The 21,492-nt window shown below is 34.6% G+C and overlaps 1 protein-coding gene across 2 annotated transcripts; it reads left to right on the forward strand.

Annotated features, from left to right (window-relative positions):
• Positions 1-1,671: 1,671 nt before the first annotated feature.
• Positions 1,672-20,801, forward strand: LOC132561619 (purine nucleoside phosphorylase-like). 2 transcript variants are annotated; one of them, XM_060226319.1, is made up of 6 exons: positions 1,672-1,793; positions 11,414-11,589; positions 14,547-14,650; positions 15,805-15,980; positions 19,474-19,667; positions 19,987-20,801. In XM_060226319.1, the coding sequence occupies exons 1-6, from the start codon at positions 1,762-1,764 to the stop codon at positions 20,187-20,189; spliced, it is 885 nt and encodes a 294-aa protein (XP_060082302.1). In that variant the 5' UTR covers positions 1,672-1,761; the 3' UTR covers positions 20,190-20,801. The 2 variants fall into 2 exon arrangements, with proteins under 2 accessions (XP_060082302.1, XP_060082303.1); XM_060226320.1 differs by lacking the exon at positions 1,672-1,793 and adding an exon at positions 9,127-9,184.
• Positions 20,802-21,492: the final 691 nt, after the last annotated feature.

Genomic DNA, 21,492 nt, shown 5'->3' on the forward strand with positions numbered 1-21,492 from the left:
ACAGCAAACAACAGCAAAACTGCAGCCAAACAGCAGCCAAACAACAGCAAAAACAGTAGCAAACAGCAGCAAAACAACAGCAAACAGTACCAAAAAAAACCCCAATAAAACAACAGCAAACAACAGCAAAACTGCAGCCAAACAGCAGCCAAACAACAGCAAACAGCACCAATAAAAGCAACAACAGCAAAACAACAATAAAACAACAGTTTGAGTTATCTCCCTTCATGTAACCTACCTAATTGATGTAATTAACGATGGTTGACTGATGTGTAAAGGAAACTTGTGTTTTCTATATATGTAATCATACTTTATAAGTGAATTAATATAAATGTCTTACGTATTTTGGGTTATGAGATAGTTTTTGGTGCTTTATTAATCTGCAAAATAATGAGACACCCAGAATGTTACACCAAATTTTATATAAACAGTAATTGAAACCAGTACAATACGATACATACTGTTATTAGAAGCTCTTGCATAAGTGGTCGCCGGAATAAGGCTACACTGGTAACAGTTATTGTACGTGTGGTTGGTGCCGGTAAGTTGGCGGGTGATGTACGCCAGAAGCTCCTGGATAAGGGGTCGCCTGCAAAGGCTGCTCTGGTATGCCTGATTGCTGATATCGATCGAGAACGTGCCTGTAGTGACCGTGTCGTGGTGCTGGCATACTGTTGCGGTGTGTTGTAGCCTTGTGGTGTGATCTACGTCCAGGCGACGGTGTAGGGAGGACAGGGGTACTGTCCATCCTGTTGTAGTGTAGATTGATATATTGTTCGTTGGTTTGTGTTATTTTGTTCGGCCAGGTAGCCGAGGTATCCCGATCGCCTCTGGAGCAGGTAGCTCCGTTTAATTTGAGAGCCCGGCGGGCACGCACGCTACCATAAGGGTGCGCGTTACAATATCAAGAAATATAATAATTTATGTTTTTTGTCAGTAAAATAATAATATTTGGAATTTTAAAAAAAACTTTAAAATTATGTTTTGCAAGCAAAATACCCAAATCACCATAACACGTCATATACGTTATACAAATCATAAACCGTTGTAAAAAAAAGATGTATGCACATTACGGTACAGCCGAATATTTAATGACGTCACCAAAATAAACCCGTCAATGGATATACATACTCTACCAAAGCCGAAATCATCAATGACGTCACCAAAACAAACCCGTCAATCGAAATACTCAGAATCATTTGCAGAAAAACATACAGAAACACCAGTAAGTAAACAAAATGAACTAGTACGGTTTCTCATTTAGCTTTCAAATTGATATATAAATATATTTTGATAGATTAAGACAGTATGAAATATGAGACTTTGTTCACACTTATTTTCTTTAATGTTGAAGGGAAGAAAAGTTAATTAAGACTCGTCAATCATAGTACTAAATGGATGTCTAAGCTAACCAGCCACGAGGTTTCGATGTCAACAAACGTTTCACCGTTATCACGCTGAAGATACGTCCGCGACAAGGTTGAAGTTCGTCACACAACTTGCAATAACAGAAATGTCTTGGTATGGAATGATTCTCAGGAACAACACTGCTATTCTGCACAAAAATGTTATTACGATAAAAGGAATTTTATGTGGGAAGTCCTCCACAAGTTAAAATATTACTACGCGAATCATATATTGCTATCACTCGACAAGGTTTCACATTACTCCACTGCTCATCATTATCAAGGTAGACCAATAGAATCAGTAAAATTACATTTTCCAAGGAAGTCAAGAAAATTGTCAACTAACAATAACACCATGGAAACCAACAATGGTGCCAACAGTGACAAGTAAGTTTATAAAATGCACGATTTCATCAGAAAATACATAAACATGATTGGCCTATTTACTTTCCACCAGATGCTGCATCTAAATGAAACGACAACTGCACTGCATACCAGATTAGGCTGGTGTTTACGTAAGCTGTCTCTATACACAAGATGATATACTAGTGTAGTAAAACATCATCGTTTTGTTAGGTACATTATCGGAAATTTCGTCATATTAATTCCCTTTACTGTTTGTGATGATTTCTCCTGTGAAGAAGGGGAAACAACTCTTAAAAAGTTAGGCTGTTGATGCCTCTGATTCTAGAACTAGGAGGCTAATTGATAACTTTTTACACCGGTACTGTAAACTTGCCGAATATTACGACATAAATCTCTAGTACCATCCGTGTTGATTTCTACAACTGCAGTATTGTGAAAATGATACAGCAGTCTTGTCAGTTTTGTATTGAGTTCCCATTTGCCAAATGCTTCAGAGATGCCCCCTTATGGTCGTGATACTTTCCGGTCAGCATATCTAAGGAAGTGGTCAACATTTTAGTCCAAGCCATGCCTGGAAACAAGTATGAGCATCCCAGTGGATAAAAGACTTGTAAACTGTCAAACCTGTTAATGTTCATTTGTTAGTATCCAGAGTAAGCTTTACTGCATTTACCATATAAGGTAGTCTCTTTAACATATAGGAGGACATCTACTTACAGTTCAATCTGAGGGCTGCAATTCAATATGGTTGACATTCATATTGATTATCTTCATGTAAATCCAGACTAAAATGAATGTTTTCTACTATAATCGGGTCATGATGACTTGTATCCATTGTGCTTCGTACGTTATTGTCCGCTGTGTGCCGTTTGCTGTGCGTAAACTCTTGATATTTCAAACTTCATCTAAAGTTCCACCAGTGAGATTGAGCTCAAACTTTTATGAAATGGGGTTTTTTGATATCCAAGATGGCTGCCATCTTGAAAAACATTTAAAACTTCTTCTCCAGTTCCACTGGTGCCATTGAGCTAAAATTTGGTAACCCAAAGGATCAACATGACCAATAACCATTGTGCTTTGTCCATCATCGCGTGGCATGTGTCAGGTGTAAATTTTCTGTTTAAAACTCTAATCCTCTTTCATACATTTGTAGATTTCAACCAAATTTTGGTCTGCTGCATCATCAGGTAAAGGTTATCATTTGGTAATCATTTGTTAAATTCAGAATTTTGATTTGACCCCCATGGTCTTCCTAGATGGATGTCAACAAGCTTTGGCCTGATTCATCAGTTAGGGTAGGCAGTTATTTCATAATTCAGAAAGTTGATTCGACCCCTAGAGATTTAGGGGCAGGACACCAAAAGGGGATATTAGATAATATTTTGCTTCCAAATGCTACTCATCCTTAACGCCTGAATGGCTAAATTTGGTGTGAAACATCATTGAGAGTGGGGAATCATTTCTTATATATCAGAAAGTTGATTTGACTCCTAGATATTTACAAAAGGATACGACAGGATATTTTATGGACGCAGCATTAAATTGCCTCTATATCCATATCATTACTGGTATACAGTATAAAATACATAGTATATTAGGTTATACCTCCGCTGACTGATTTATAACTGGCTAAGTAATTAAAGTTTATCTCCCGATTTTTCCAATAATTATCTAAATTAATTTCAAACTCTACTACTGTTTTGGATTTAATAACCGACTCAGGCAGCTTAGGTGTGGCTGTGGCCCCAAATGGGAAAGTTTGTCAATATTTTGCTTCAAAGCGCTATTCCTTCTTAATGCCTGGGCAGATTTCAACAAAATTTGGTCTGAAACATTATTGTAGTATTTTATCATTTCTTAAATTCAAAACGTTTATTTGACCCCGAGAGACCTTGGTGTTGGGCCGACCCCAAACAGGAAAATTAGTCAGTAATTTTGCTTCAAAAGCTACTCTTCCTTAAGGCTTTAATGGATTTAAACCAAATAGGTATAAAACATCATTGAGAGTGAAAAATCATTTCTTAAACACTGAAAGTTGATTCGACCCCTAGAGACTTAGGAGTGGGCGGGCTCCAAAAGGGGAAGTTAGACAATATTTTGCTCCAAAATGCTATTCCTTCTCCATGCCTTGGTAGATTTCAACCCAATTTGGCCTGAAGAATTATAAGGGAGTGGCAATGATATCAAACAAGCATGAAGTGAACCTGAGATTGTCCTGACCAAGTCTTATTTTTTGGCTTTGTTCCAAAATTCAGCATAACTCATCTATGATAAAAAAAACCTGAACTGATTTCAAGTTTCATTCAGCAGCACCACGACATCAGAATAATGATTAACCTGTAGTACAGAATTGGAGAACTACATTCAGCACCACGACATCAGAATAATGATTAACCTGTAGTACAGAATTGGAGAACTGCATTCAGCACCACGACATCAGAATAATGATTAACCTGTAGTACAGAATTGGAGAACTGCATTCAGCACCACGACATCAGAATAATGATTAACCTGTAGTACAGAATTGGAGAACTGCATTCAGCACCACGACATCAGAATAATGATTAACCTGTAGTACAGAATTGGAGAACTACATTCAGCACCACGACATCAGAATAATGATTAACCTGTAGTACAGAATTGGAGAACTACATTCAGCACCACGACATCAGAATAATGATTAACCTGTAGTACAGAATTGGAGAACTGCATTCAGCACCACGACATCAGAATAATGATTAACCTGTAGTACAGAAATGGAGAACTACATTCAGCACCACGACATCAGAATAATGATTAACCTGTAGTACAGAATTGGAGAAGTACATTCAGCACCACGACATCAGAATAATGATTAACCTGTAGTACAGAATTGGAGAACTACATTCAGCACCACGACATCAGAATAATGATTAACCTGTAGTACAGAATTGGAGAACTACATTCAGCACCACGACATCAGAATAATGATTAACCTGTAGTACAGAACATTCAGCACAGAATTGGAGAACTACATTCAGCACCACGACATCAGAATAATGATTAACCTGTAGTACAGAATTGGAGAACTACATTCAGCACCACGACATCAGAATAATGATTAACCTGTAGTACAGAATTGGAGAACAACATTCAGCACCACGACATCAGAATAATGATTAACCTGTGGAGAACTACATTCAGCACCACGACATCAGAATAATGATTAACCTGTAGTACAGAATTGGAGGCATTCAGCACACGACATTCAGCACCACGACATCAGAATAATGATTAACCTGTAGTACAGAATTGGAGAACTACATTCAGCACCACGACATCAGAATAATGATTAACCTGTAGTACAGAATTGAACTACATTCAGCACCACGACATCAGAATAATGATTAACCTGTAGTACAGAATTGGAGAACTACATTCAGCACCACGACATCAGAATAATGATTAACCTGTAGTACAGAATTGGAGAACTACATTCAGCACCACGACATCAGAATAATGATTAACCTGTAGTACAGAATTGGAGAACTACATTCAGCACCACGACATCAGAATAATGATTAACCTGTAGTACAGAATTGGAACACAACATTCAGCACCACGACATCAGAATAATGATTAACCTGTAGTACAGAATTGGAGAACTACATTCAGCACCACGACATCAGAATAATGATTAACCTGTAGTACAGAATTGGAGAACTACATTCAGCACCACGACATCAGAATAATGATTAACCTGTAGTACAGAATTGGAGAACTACATTCAGCACCACGACATCAGAATAATGATTAACCTGTAGTACAGAATTGGAGAACTACATTCAGCACCACGACATCAGAATAATGATTAACCTGTAGTACAGAATTGGAGAACTACATTCAGCACCACGACATCAGAATAATGATTAACCTGTAGTACAGAATTGGAGAACTACATTCAGCACCACGACATCAGAATAATGATTAACCTGTAGTACAGAATTGGAGAACTACATTCAGCACCACGACATCAGAATAATGATTAACCTGTAGTACAGAATTGGAGAACTACATTCAGCACCACGACATCAGAATAATGATTAACCTGTAGTACAGAATTGGAGAACTGCATTCAGCACCACGACATCAGAATAATGATTAACCTGTAGTACAGAATTGGAGAACTACATTCAGCACCACGACATCAGAATAATGATTAACCTGTAGTACAGAATTGGAGAACTACATTCAGCACCACGACATCAGAATAATGATTAACCTGTAGTCAGCACCACGACATCAGAATAATGATTAACCTGTAGTACAGAATTGGAGAACTGCATTCAGCACCACGACATCAGAATAATGATTAACCTGTAGTACAGAATTGGAGAACTGCATTCAGCACCATGACATCAGAATAATGATTAACCTGTAGTACAGAATTGGAGAACTACATTCAGCACCACGACATCAGAATAATGATTAACCTGTAGTACAGAATTGGAGAACTGCATTCAGCACCACGACATCAGAATAATGATTAACCTGTAGTACAGAATTGGAACACAACATTCAGCACCACGACATCAGAATAATGATTAACCTGTAGTACAGAATTGGAGAACTACATTCAGCACCACGACATCAGAATAATGATTAACCTGTAGTACAGAATTGGAGAACTACATTCAGCACCACGACATCAGAATAATGATTAACCTGTAGTACAGAAATGGAGAACTACATTCAGCACCACGACATCAGAATAATGATTAACCTGTAGTACAGAAATGGAGAACTACATTCAGCACCACGACATCAGAATAATGATTAACCTGTAGTACAGACATTCAGCACCACGACATCAGAATAATGATTAACCTGTAGTACAGAATTTACATTCAGCACCACGACATCAGAATAATGATTAACCTGTAGTACAGAATTTGAGAACTGCATTCAGCACCACGACATCAGAATAATGATTAACCTGTAGTACAGAATTGGAGAACTGCATTCAGCACCACGACATCAGAATAATGATTAACCTGTAGTACAGAAATGGAGAACTGCATTCAGCACCACGACATCAGAATAATGATTAACCTGTAGTACAGAATTGGAGAACTGCATTCAGCACCACGACATCAGAATAATGATTAACCTGTAGTACAGAATTGGAGAACTACATTCAGCACCACGACATCAGAATAATGATTAACCTGTAGCACAGAATTTGAACACAACATTCAGCACCACGACATCAGAATAATGATTAACCTGTAGTACAGTTGAGAACTGATCAGAACTGATTAACCTGTTAATACAATTTCTTACCAGCTTTCAGCACCACGACATCAGAATAATGATTAACCTGTTACAGAATATAAGAAATTACCTGCACCAGCACCACGACATGTCAGAATAATGATATAAACCTGTAGTACCTATCAATTTTTTCAAGGTTGTTTGTGTTGTTCCCAGGTTTTTTTATGCAAGAAAATTATCGAGTCATGCGTTATTAAGAACATAAAAAATTGTTTACCTTACCTGTAACAAACGCAGCAGACAGTGACAGAACAGTCATATAACTGCCATATAAATGGTGTTGTGATGATGCAGTCAGTAGTGATGTATGTAATGATGACAAACAAGGTATATTTTAATCTTTTAGATATGATTAAAGTAAGTAAAGTGATCATATAATGTTTTAACTATTTTATAATTTCGTTAGAAAAGTTGAAGTGCTAGATTTACTGTGTCCACAAAGGTGGTTTTTATTGGACAGCTGATACTGGGATGTGATTGAAGATAACATCCTGTAATAAGTCATCTAGTCAGGAAACAGGAAACTAGAGGAAGTTACATAGGCTAACTCCTCATCACAGTCTTCACCTTTACCTCATCATCATAAGTATCTATCAGTCTTGTAATTTTGTCCCAACTTTTATTTCATGGCTTTAATGTCTATCAGTCGACTGTTCACCTGATTTGAAAAAATCAAAACCTGTGGAATAAACTAGGTTTAAGTCGTCATAAGTTATGTCCCCAAAACTCTGTATTCTACCAAATGTTTTGAATGACTTTCACTCAGATTCAGTTATAACTATGTTAACTATATTAATTTACTAAAGAACTAGGATTAGAAAAGATGGCTAATCATATTGATTTACTAAAGAACTAGGATTAGAAAAGATGGCTAATCATATTGATTTACTAAAGAACTAGGATTAAAAAAGACAGCTAATCATATTGATTTACTAAAGAACTAGGATTAAAAAAGACAGCTAATCATATTGATTTACTAAAGAACTAGGATTAAAAAAGATGGCTAATCATATTGATTTACTAAAGAACTAGGATTAGAAAAGACGGCTAATCATATTGATTTACTAAAGAACTAGGATTAGAAAAGACGGCTAATCATATTGATTTACTTAAGAACTAGGATTAGAAAAGACGGCTAATCATATTGATTTACTAAAGAACTAGGATTAGAAAAGACGGCTAATCATATTGATTTACTAAAGAACTAGGATTAGAAAAGACGGCTAATCATATTGATTTATTAAAGAACTAGGATTAGAAAAGACAACTAATCAACCTGCTAAACAACCTGTTAAAACTCCTCTTTATATTTCTTACATGTCTATCATTTTAATATGACAAAATAACGATGTAATCAAACTTAGTCCTTAAAACACAACCATTACAAGGTTTTAGTTCACTGTTTCGATGACAACACTGTAACCTTCATCAACATGAAGTACTAGTACCAGGTACGTCCCTGCTAGTACTGAGCATTTGTCTGATGAAGGTATCAGTGTCGTCATCAAACTTAAATCTTCTACTGTGTGTTTGTGTTACTTCTAAAGAGTCTATTCAAAGTTGTCTATGAAATGGACCACTGCATATTGAATGTGATATATATTTCACATTGCTAACATTTTGAGAATTTTTATCTCATTTGAGTTTTTCTGATTAACCACATGCCCTTGAGTCAGAGAACTTGTAGTTCCATTTCCTGATTAATCCTTTAGTCTTTCTGTTGTCTTTGGATAGGATTGATTTCATCAAAGCCATTAATTTTAATATGACATCCAGACAAGATATATTAAGAAATGGAATGACAGCTATTTCAACAGTTATGAATGGTCATGTCTGTTTGGTACTGTGCATATATATACATATCAAAGTGTATATATGGAAGTTGTGACCAGCCATAAACACTGTAATACATACCAACAAAGTCCCAGAACCAGGTGAGTGTATAAGTACCGAGGACTGTGAACAGGTATACACTTCACAATAGAGTGTCGTCGAGTAACGACCGTCAGGGATTACATCAGCCAGTCGAGGGATTCACGCTTTCATTCTGTTTACTTCTGTTGGAATCCAGAATACATTACCATGAACGGGATGCTAGGGTAGGTGTGTTAAAATTATGCTTAACTTGAATCAGAACAAAAAGTGTAGCCTGACAGCAATTTGTCACGGGACATGTAAGTACAGAATGTGCTTGATCAGGCGTAGCGAAACCACTTCTTCCATCAAAACGATCATTATTGAAGAAAGTAGTCTATTGAGCTGTTTATACCTTATGGACAAATTACATAGTACACAAACTAGAGATATTTATTGTCAGTTGATCGATATACAAGTGAATTTACAAAGTAGATTAGTACAACTGTCATACTATCCAGTAACATACAGAAATGGTTGTTAGAGTGTTTGGGAATCGCTAAAATTTGTCAAAGTTTTTCAGATTCCTGTTTTGATAAAAATGAAAGTGTATGATTGGTTTCTTATTTGTTTGATTATGTATTGTTCCAGTTATTTTTTCTGATTTCATCACTGCCATATAATCAAGACTGACATTACTTAGCTTTAGAAATTAAGAAATGAATGACTGTTGTAATTGTCAAGTAAGGAGGGACTCAAAGTTGTTTTGAATGATCATAAACTAGTTTGTGTACAAAACCTTCCTGAATTTGCTATGATTTATCTTAAACAGTGATTTCCAATATTTGCCAGTGTTAGAATACAGCTATAAATAGGTAGAGGGTGTGTAAATATGGGATTGTCTGATTGGTCAATACCAGAGGCGTGTTTCATTGTGTATGGGAATGTTAAAACTACTTGGCTCTGTTCCAGTGTTGAAGGTCAATAGCGATGTAGTTCCATGGTGGTATATAAATTGCCGTGTTTGACAGTGGTAAATTTAAAGTTTGTTTTCATGGTCATGATAAACATTCAATTCATGATCAATTTTTTTTAACTGATGACCTTTACAACAACGGTAACAGTTGAGGAATGCTGCTTGAAGTAGATCCTAAAAATGCATACACTTTATATCAAACCCTTTATTATGTCCATGAATAAGATTTTCAGGAATATACATTTTTGTACGACGCTAAGTCACCACTTATGTAAAACATTTATTGCATAAGCACTTGAAGAAAGCTGTGATCATGTGTTATCTATAATTACATTGTAAACAATGATTCACCAGTATACTGAGCACTATTTCTGTTGGTGTAGAAGGATCAATCATACTATACCTTAACTAGATCTGCCATGGAAAAGGGTCTTGATTGTTTTGGGGGGTTTCAACACCTTTATATTTTCATTCATCAACAACCAAGGCTCGGCTATTTTTTTTTTTTTTTTAATTTTCTGAGTCAAAACTGAACCACAATGAATTCAGTCAAGTTTTGGTGATTATTACCATGACACAACTAAATGAGTTCAGCATGAGAGTGCTGCAGTTTCAGTTTGTATGGGCAGATACACATGACTGCTCAGACGATATACTTGCACTCCAAAGCAGAAAACCTAATATAAGTCTTCAGTTAATGCAGATATTCATGCTTGAAGGATTTTTGAAAATCTCGTTATTTTATGTAATATGAACTACTGCAATTTACTTATATCGTAAAAGTGTCATTTTATTTTCACTCATTTTCATGTCTTTACCAAGAAAACATGCTTATTTCCTTTTGTTGTTCTATATCTCTGCCAGCTCACTTGATTGTAATTAATTATTTTTGATATATTGTTTCAGTCAAAAAAGAATATTTTAGAAAAAAATTCTAGTTGACTTTGTAATGGGAGGTAAAAAGTGCACAGCCATCTGCCTGGGTTTTGAACCCAGGAACCTTCAAACTCTAGATGGAGGTTCTACCAGTTGAGCATTGTGATAGCCAATGATTGACCTTGTCCAGTGCCCTTCTTTTTCAAAGTCTTTGCCCACAAAAGACACAACTAGGTTATTTATAAAACAGGTTTGGCTTTCCCCATATTAAGCATTCACCTACTTAAAATAAGGGCACAAATTTGTAACAGGAGGATAAAAATGCCTGATCAGGGTTCAAATGAATGACTCTCAAAGGTTTTCCTAGATTATAGATTTATTTCTCTTACCCTATTCTAAATGTTTTAACTTTATTTAGGAATCAGAATTAGACAAATGATGAGGCTGGTCCATTTAACACTACCAATCGGGTACCAAGTGTATCTACAGCTAGTGTAACAGGGATATTGTTGAGTGTCATAGTATCTTAAACACAGATTTAGTCAGTGAAATGTTCATCATCTCACTGAGAGAATCAGAATATAAAAATCTAACATATTGTACTACTTTTCACGTTTTCCAGTGCTGCAGCTAGCTATGAAGAAGCAAAGAAGTTGGCAGATGATATTATGGCCAAGATCAAATGTCGACCAGTGGTCGGAATCATTTGTGGATCCGGACTGGGAGAGCTGGCCAACATGGTGAAAGATACAGAGATTATGGGATACGAGGAAATTCCTGGCTTTCCAGTCAGTACAGGTAAACATGTCTTACTGAAAAACTCGGCGAAGAAACTTATTCAGGAAAGCTATAGACAGCAATTTACCATCTGACAAATCATTAACATGAATTGTACAAATATACTACAATTTGTTGTTACACTAATGCTCTCTGTTTAGTAAGTCATTGTGTCAGGTTTTGTGAAGGGACATGTCATTTATAAATTTCAGTGTCCTGAAGGAACATGCTGTTGCTGTGGTTTTAATGTGACAAGCCTCTTAGCATGTGTAGATACATATCAGACATAGAAGACTACAACTTGATGTATATATATGTGCACATTCTTTTCATACATTTGTCAAACATTTTGACAGTGTTCACATATCATGTACAGTGTGCACATAGTCAGTCCGTCAGACAGGAACTTTTTCATCAGAAGTTCTCTCTCAGCTTTAAACTTAAAAACTGTCCTGATGAATTATATATATTATGTATAGGATAATCATGATCATGTAATATGTAAGTCATGAAACAAATTTCCAAATTTCACATGAAGGCTGGTCACATTTAGAATGCTACACAAGTGACTTGTTATTGTTTTACAAATTGTAAACGGAAGGAGTAATGGAAAGCATGTCCGGCCCTGGCTGGGACTAGAACAAATGACTGTTTCTGGCTACAGCAGGTCAAGGCTAGTAGGGCAACCTGAACTCTTAACATTTACACAATATATTGCTTGGTTATTTTTAATGTGCTCTATTTTCGAAAAATAAAGAAAAAATCATCTTATTCAGAGTACATTATTTTCAGCCCACCATCATCAGATGCTGGGCTATTCAAATCATCCTATGTCCATCCATCTCTCCGTAAACAAAATTCGTTATTGCTATTTCTTGAGAAGTACTGGATAGATCTTTGTCAAATTTCATATGTAGGTTTCCCTAAGTCCATGGTTGTGCTCATTTGATTTTAGGACTGATCAGAGAAACAAAATGGCTAACAGACAGCAATCGTGAATTTTTCCCATGAATGAAATATTCGATGGATCTTTCTTAAAATTTTGTATAGAGGTTCCGCTTGATCCCTAGTTGTGCCCATTTGATTTTGGGTCTGACCGGGAAAACTTGGATTTTGATTTTGAAAGTTTGTTATCACTGTTTTATTGAGAAATACTTGATGGATCTATCTTAAAGTTCATACGTAGGTTCCCCATGCTCCCTAGTTGTGCTCGTCTAATTTTGGGTTGGATCAGAAAAATCAAAATTGCCCACAAAGCAGCCATTGTGGATTTTGACTTCGAAAGATTGTTATAACTTCTTCTTAAGTGCAAGATGGATTTCTCTCAAATTTCCTTTGTAGGCTCCCCTTTGTCTGTTAAGTTGTTACCATTTGATTTTAGGACTGATCAGAAAAATGTAATGGTCGACAGGCAGCATTCTTAGATTTTGATTTTACAAGATTGTTATCGCTAATTCTTGAGAACTACAGAGTAGATCTTTCTCAAATTTCATGTGTTTGTTTCCTTTGATCCATAGTTGTGCCCATTTGATTTTGGAAATGATCATAAAAAACAAAATGGCCCACAAACGGCCATTTTCGATTTTGATTTTGAAAGTTTGTTATCACTATTTCTTGAGAAATAATGTGTGGATATTTCTCAAATATCTAGTATAGGTCCCTTTTAGTCCTTAGTTGTGCCTGTTTGAGCTTGGAACTGAGATGGAAAAAAAATGGCCAACAGGCAGCCATCTTGGATTTTGCTTAGTAAATAGTTTTATCCTTATTTCTTATGAAATAGTGAATGTGTCTCTCATACATATGTTCCCTTTGGTCTCTCCTTGTGCACATTTGGTTTTTGGGACTGAACAGAAGAAACAAAAATAAAGTTCAAACAATGGTGGACAATAAGATCCTTCTGGTCATGTATTCAAATGACTTCTTATAGTCAGGATCTAGAAATGAGAATTTAACCAAAGACCACATATATGGTTACATTTGTAGTAATTTAGAATTTAAAAATAACTATATAATTGGAAAATGGAGACTTTCAAATAAAATGGTTTATCAACTCTTCTGCTCTTAGGACATTTATATCACACACTCTAAAACAACACAATACCCTTCTCATCCTTGTTATAATTATAAATCTCAAAACAGTTTAGATCAATTTACAAGAACAAAGATGATTCATTACTTAAAGTCTCCTAGCAACAGAAGCATTATTAGTTGCTATGGTGATTAAGTCCACTGTTGATTGTGATAATTATATAGCAGACTATATATATTAGCCCTTGAAGCAGTATTATTGATTTACAGTGCAGTCTACCTTCATGTAGATTTATCTATGTTGTGTCACTGTATGAGCCAGAGAAGGTAATTAGGTGCTACATCCAAAGAGCCTAAGGAGATTTTCTTTGTTCCGGATTTCTAATATGGAAGAAAATCTTTGTATCCTCCTCATTCCACAATTAAGATAGTATATAGAATGTAGAACATGTCTACTATATGTCTCTTAATGCATTACCCCTGGGAAACTTGTAGAACATGTCTACTATATGTCTCTTAATGCGTTACCCCTGGGAAACTTGTTCTAGCTATAAGGAAAGTGTAAGAAATTGGATTAAAAGCTGATGTGTTGTACAAGATATGCCAGCCTTTTTTTAACACCATGCCCTTTATGTGTGTTTTTATGCTCCCCAAAGGGTTCGAACATATTACAAAAACTGTAAGTGGTATCAACATGAAACTTCATAGGTAGATTGATTTTGATCAGGTGAAGTACTGTGAACAAGAAACTTTTGTATGATTTAGGAGTGAACCTTGGTGTATACATTGGTCATACTAAGAGAATACACAGTTTACCAAATTCAGGGTCTACAGCTTCTTAATAACATAATTATTGCCCTTCGGTTAAATTTTTTGTCCAATAGTGAGATTTTTTTTTTTTTTGAGCAGTCATCATTTACACAGGTAAATGTAAAGTTTCATTGTTTTAGTGCCAGGACATGCAGGAAAGTTAGTGTTTGGACAACTAGGGGGGAAATCTGTCGTTCTGATGAAAGGACGTGTACATTTCTATGAAGGTTTCACAATGCAAAAGGTAAGTAAAAACCACAACCAAATGATTTCACCTTCAACAGGACATAGTCACTAATGGAACCGTCACACACCTCGTGTTTTAGTGGATGTTATTACATATGGTGGTTATTGCCCTTGTCCAAGGTCTGTTAGTCCTTAAACAGTTCTTTGCTGTTGCTGTTTATTAAGAAATACTTGATTTATCATTCTAATTTTCATATGTACATTCCTCTTGGTCCCTATATAACTTGTACATGTTCTGATAGTTTGAGAATCTTAATGACTGTGACAGACAGTTGGCCATCTGAGATTGTTATCACTATTTCTTAATTACTGGATGGATCATTCTCAAGGTTGATATGCTCACCTTGTTCCTTAATTATGCATGAATAATTTCTGGACTGATCTGAAAAATAAAATGGCCACAATAGGCTGTTATCTTGGATTTTGACGGTTGAAATTTACTTTAGCCATTTCTGAAAAACTATCTGATGGATTACTTTTATATTTTATATGTCTGTTCCCCATGGTTCTCAGTTGTGAAGGATTAATTATAGAACTGATCAGAAAAACAAAATTGCACATAGATGTTTGTGTTAGATTTTGAAAGTCGATGTTTGCTGTTCTCTTGAGAGGTATCTGGTGAATCTTTCTTCAGTTTAAGAAGTTTTAATCTGAACTGGTTAAAAAAAATGACCACCAGACACCTAACATGGATTTTGACTTTAAGGTTTTGCTACAGCTATTTTGGATGTTCTGACTAGAACTCTCTCAAATTTTGTATTTAAGTTCCCCATTGTTCGTGGTCGCACATATTTGATCTTGGATCAGTTTAAAAAAAAGAGAAAGGAAAAGATATGAGTGGTAAAAACTAATCAATGTTAGGCAATGGTAATTGTTTAAGATGTTTTATGGAATAATTGTCATACATTCTCAATATCGACATGTCTGTTTACATTTTATTCACCAACTATTTGAAAATTTCACACTTGTATGAGTTTAGTAAGGGATATCAAAATTTGCACACAGGTGTCAATAATTATCTATTTGTACAAGTATACCAGATATTTACTGGGAGTATATCATTTCTGTATTGATGGCAGTGTGACTGAAATTGAATGGTTTGTGAATATGACCAATGCTACATGTATTTGTGGATTTGTGTTGTTTTGACAGACTGCACTGCCTATCAGGATTATGAAGTTGATGGGGGTGAAGATTCTATTTGTAACTAATGCAGCTGGAGGAATTAATCAGAATTATGATATTGGTGACCTAATGATTATAAAGGACCACATCAATATGCCTGGATTTGCTGGAATGAATCCATTACATGGACAGAATGATGAAAGGTGAGAAATAAATACAGAACTATCTCTGAATCAATGTAGTGTATATATATCATGCTCTGTTTCTATCTAGTTCAGTGTATATACATCATGCTCTGTTTCTATCTAGTTCAGTGTATATACATCATGTTCTGTTTCTATCTAGTTCAGTGTATATACATCATGCTCTGTTTCTATCTAGTTCAGTGTATCTAGTTCAGTGTATATACATCATGTTCTGTTTCTATCTAGTTCAGTGTATATACATCATGCTCTGTTTCTATCTAGTTCAGTGTATATACATCATGTTCTGTTTCTATCTAGTTCAATGTATATACATCATGCTCTGTTTCTATCTAGTTCAGTGTATATACATCATGTTCTGTTTCTATCTAGTTCAGTGTATCTAGTTCAGTGTATATACATCATGTTCTGTTTCTATCTAGTTCAGTGTATATACATCATGCTCTGTTTCTATCTAGTTCAGTGTATATACATCATGTTCTGTTTCTATCTAGTTCAGTGTATCTAGTTCAGTGTATATACATCATGTTCTGTTTCTATCTAGTTCAGTGTATATACATCATGCTCTGTTTCTATCTAGTTCAGTGTATATACATCATGTTCTGTTTCTATCTAGTTCAGTGTATATACATCATGCTCTGTTTCTATCTAGTTCAGTGTATATACATCATGTTCTGTTTCTATCTAGTTCAGTGTATCTAGTTCAGTGTATATACATCATGTTCTGTTTCTATCTAGTTCAGTGTATCTAGTTCAGTGTATATACATCATGTTCTGTTTCTATCTAGTTCAGTGTATCTAGTTCAGTGTATATACATCATGTTCTGTTTCTATCTAGTTCAGTGTATCTAGTTCAGTGTATATACATCATGTTCTGTTTCTATCTAATTCAGTGTATCTAGTTCAGTGTATATACATCATGTTCTGTTTCTATCTAGTTCAGTGTATCTAGTTCAGTGTATATACATCATGTTCTGTTTCTATTTAGTTCAGTGTATATACATCATGTTCTGTTTCTATCTAGTTCAGTGTATCTAGTTCAGTGTATATACATCATGTTCTGTTTCTATCTAGTTCAGTGTATATACATCATGTTCTGTTTCTATCTAGTTCAGTGTATATACATCATGCTCTGTTTCTATCTAGTTCAGTGTATATACATCATGTTCTGTTTCTATCTAGTTCAGTGTATATACATCATGCTCTGTTTCTATCTAGTTCAGTGTATATACATCATGTTCTGTTTCTGTCTAGTTCAGTGTATCTAGTTCAGTGTATATACATCGTGTTCTGTTTCTATCTAGTTCAGTGTATCTAGTTCAATGTATATACATCATGTTCTGTTTCTATCTTGTTCAGTGTATCTAGTTCAGTGTATATACATCATGTTCTGTTTCTATCTAGTTCAGTGTATCTAGTTCAGTGTATATACATCATGTTCTGTTTCTATTTAGTTCAGTGTATATACATCATGTTCTGTTTCTATCTAGTTCAGTGTATATACATCATGTTCTGTTTCTATCTATCTAGTTCAGTGTATATACATCATGTTCTGTTTCTATCTAGTTCAGTGTATCTAGTTCAATGTATATACATCATGTTCTGTTTCTATCTTGTTCAGTGTATCTAGTTCAGTGTATATACATCATGTTCTGTTTCTATCTAGTTCAGTGTATCTAGTTCAGTGTATATACATCATGTTCTGTTTCTAGTGTATATACATCATGTTCTGTTTCTTTAGTTCAGTGTATATACATCATGCTCTAGTTCAGTCTATCTAGTTCAGTGTATATACATCATGTTCTGTTTCTATCTAGTTCAGTGTATATACATCATGCTCTGTTTCTATTTAGTTCAGTGTATATACATCATGTTCTGTCTTCTAGTTCAGTGTATATAGTTCTGTTTAGTGTATATACATCATGTTCTGTTTCTATCTAGTTCAGTGTATATACATCATGTTCTGTTTCTATCTAGTTCAGTGTATATACATCATGTTCTGTTTCTATCTAGTTCAGTGTATATACATCATGTTCTGTTTCTATCTAGTTCAGTGTATATACATCATGTTCTGTTTCTATCTAGTTCAGTGTATATACATCATGCTCTGTTTCTATCTAGTTCAGTGTATATACATCATGTTCTGTTTCTATCTAGTTCAGTGTATCTAGTTCAGTGTATATACATCATGTTCTGTTTCTATCTAGTTCAGTGTATCTAGTTCAGTGTATATACATCATGTTCTGTTTCTATCTAGTTCAGTGTATATACATCATGTTCTGTTTCTATCTAGTTCAGTGTATATACATCATGTTCTGTTTCTATCTAGTTCAGTGTATCTAGTTCAGTGTATATACATCATGTTCTGTTTCTATCTAGTTCAGTGTATCTAGTTCAGTGTATATACATCATGTTCTGTTTCTATCTAATTCAGTGTATATACATCATGTTCTGTTTCTATCTAGTTCAGTCTATCTAGTTCAGTGTATATACATCATGTTCTGTTTCTATCTAGTTCAGTGTATCTAGTTCAGTGTATATACATCATGTTCTGTTTCTATCTAGTTCAGTGTATCTAGTTCAGTGTATATACATCATGTTCTGTTTCTATCTAGTTCAGTGTATATACATCATGCTGTTTCTATCTAGTTCAGTGTATCTAGTTCAGTGTATATACATCATGTTCTGTTTCTATCTAGTTCAGTGTATATACATCATGTTCTGTTTCTATCTAGTTCAGTGTATATACATCATGTTCTGTTTCTATCTAGTTCAGTGTATCTAGTTCAGTGTATATACATCATGTTCTGTTTCTATCTAGTTCAGTGTATCTAGTTCAGTGTATATACATCATGTTCTGTTTCTATCTAGTTCAGTGTATCTAGTTCAGTGTATATACATCATGTTCTGTTTCTATCTAGTTCAGTGTATCTAGTTCAGTGTATATACATCACACTCTGTTTCTATCTAGTTCAGTGTATATACATCATGTTCTGTTTCTATCTAGTTCAGTGTATCTAGTTCAGTGTATATACATCATGTTCTGTTTCTATCTAGTTCAGTGTATCTAGTTCAGTGTATATACATCATGTTCTGTTTCTATCTAGTTCAGTGTATCTAGTTCAGTGTATATACATCATGTTCTGTTTCTATCTAGTTCAGTGTATATACATCATGCTCTGTTTCTATCTAGTTCAGTGTATATACATCATACTGTTTCTATCTAGTTCAGTGTTTATATGATTTAGCCTACCAACATCATCCGTTCATGTTTACCTGATTAACCATTTTTTTGTTTGATAACTCTGTTAAATGTCAATAGATTCAAGGAAATTCAGTATAATGATGTATCGTACCTTATTGAGCCAGACTTTAGCTTCTTTACAAATAATCATGGAAAGCAGGGGATATAAATTACATAAATTTGTTTCAAGTTTCACCAGATTTCCAGCAGATAACTAAACTAAAATCATCATCCGTTTTGTCTCTTAAGGTTTGGTCCTCGCTTTCCTGCCATTTCAAAAGCATACACCAAACGTCTTCGTGATCACGCTAAAGAGACAGCCAAGACTCTTGGATTCAAAGACTTCAATATCCATGAGGGTGTTTACTGTATGCTTGCTGGACCATCGTTTGAGACTGTCACAGAGTGCAAATTCCTCAGCATGATTGGAGTTGATGTCACTGGTAAAAATTCTGCCTTACTTCTCCACAGTCCTCTGTCATGAAATGTAAAGAAATTTGTAATAAGATACATAACAATACCTACTGTGTGTTTGATACATACTTTGTGTTTGATAACTTTAAGTCTTGTTTTATTTATATATTGTAAATATTTGTATATCTTTAATAGAGACATGAGATATGTATCTTGTTCCTTGATATGAAATGATAAATGCTTCTGATCTTTAAAAATTTTCCTTTGCCAGTTGCTTTTCTGAACATCAAACAAAATCAAAATTAAATGTCTCACATGGAGATATCAACCAATTCCTGTCTTTGTTAGGTATGAGTACATGTCCGGAGGTGATTGTAGCAGCCCATTGTGGGATGGAGGTGTTTGGAATGTCTTTGGTCACTAATAAAGCTGTGATGCAGTATGACTCTGAACAGATCGCCAACCATGAAGAAGTGCTTGAAACTGGGGCCTTACGAAGCAAGGATTTACAGAAGCTTGTCGCAGCCATGTTAGAGACTCTCCAGATCTAATCTTATAGGTAATGCATATTTAATCCAACAGTGTTCAACAGCTGACATCAAGGCCAAATCAGGAAACATGAATCAAGAGGAACCAGCTTCTAAGAAGGATGTTTTGTCATTTATCTTTTGGACCACTTGTGAGTAATTGTTACAATCCTGAACACAAGATCAATAGCAATGATTGAAGTCAAAACAAACAGCTGTCATAAAGTTGTAAGTGGATTTGAGGTAACAAATGACAAAATAAGTCATCAGTTTATGGGTATATAGTGTGAGAGGTAGATTTCAATATTTCATAACAAATTTTGGACTGCTTTCATCAGGTTTGTCCAGCAGTATTTTACAATTGTGTAAGTATCAGTGATGTTTAAAGATCTAGATCTTAATGACCAAGGTAGATGTAACTAAGACCCTAGTGGTTATTTTGTGGTGTTCAATTGAACAACCATATCTTCGTTTTTTGATTTAAGAAAATTATGACTGTTTAAATTAAAGTCTAGAATTGTATCCTTGTTTATGATATATTTGGTATTTTATTACAATTAGTATTACATTTTACATCTCCAAATTGTTTTATTTTAAACTTTACTCAAAAGACTGAGATAGTTGCTTTTTTATTGTCTTTATTTTCACATTTATGCTTCAATATTATGATTATCAATATAAAAAGTCAAGGAATGTTTTTAATATTTTACGTTTATTTTATTAAACAAATTAAGATTTGATGTTTTCAGTCAGTGTTACATTTCTGTTCATGTTTTCATATTACTGTCTTTATATATCACAAGTTTAAGTATACATTATTTTGTACAAACTACACTATTAAATCATACTCTCTATTAGAATGATTGATAACGCACTCATTATGAAAAGTTAAAATTTTAAAAAATTATTTTTATTTGAACCTTTTTGTCCTCAAAAATACGCTTTACTCTTTATGCAAATTGATCCTGTAAACATGTTTTAGGTAGCAGTGTTCTGTAAGCCTTATTTTAGGGGAAGCCTACTGTCTGTATAAAGCAAAACATCCATAAATGAATTTACCTTATAAAACAGAGTTGACTATTTTTCTATGTCATTGCGATGTCCCTTCATGTTGTTTTTTGACATCATTGCGATGTTTTAATATTGAAATTTGCACATCACTTTTTTAAGTTTCATTTTGAGTTGCATCAGGACATTTAATATCCTCTCTACTGTGTTTTTTGATATAACAGAATAAATGTAAACTCCATTTAACATGAGTGCTTACAAGTTCTACATAAATATGTAAATCTGTTACTTATTAAAATGATGTTACCAACTGATTTTC

Source organism: Ylistrum balloti, unplaced genomic scaffold (assembly GCF_031769215.1).
Source record: "Ylistrum balloti isolate Yb309-2 unplaced genomic scaffold, AGI_CSIRO_Ybal_v1 Utg371242, whole genome shotgun sequence".
Taxonomy (NCBI): Eukaryota; Metazoa; Mollusca; class Bivalvia; order Pectinida; family Pectinidae; genus Ylistrum; species Ylistrum balloti.

Coding starts and splice junctions, on each gene's coding strand:
- LOC132561619 (XM_060226319.1), top strand. CDS start 1,762: ATGGAAACCAACAATGGTGCCAACAGTGACAA. Junction 15,981..19,473: donor CATGGACAGAATGATGAAAG/GTGAGAAATAAA, acceptor TTGTCTCTTAAG/GTTTGGTCCTCGCTTTCCTG. Junction 19,668..19,986: donor GATTGGAGTTGATGTCACTG/GTAAAAATTCTG, acceptor TGTCTTTGTTAG/GTATGAGTACATGTCCGGAG.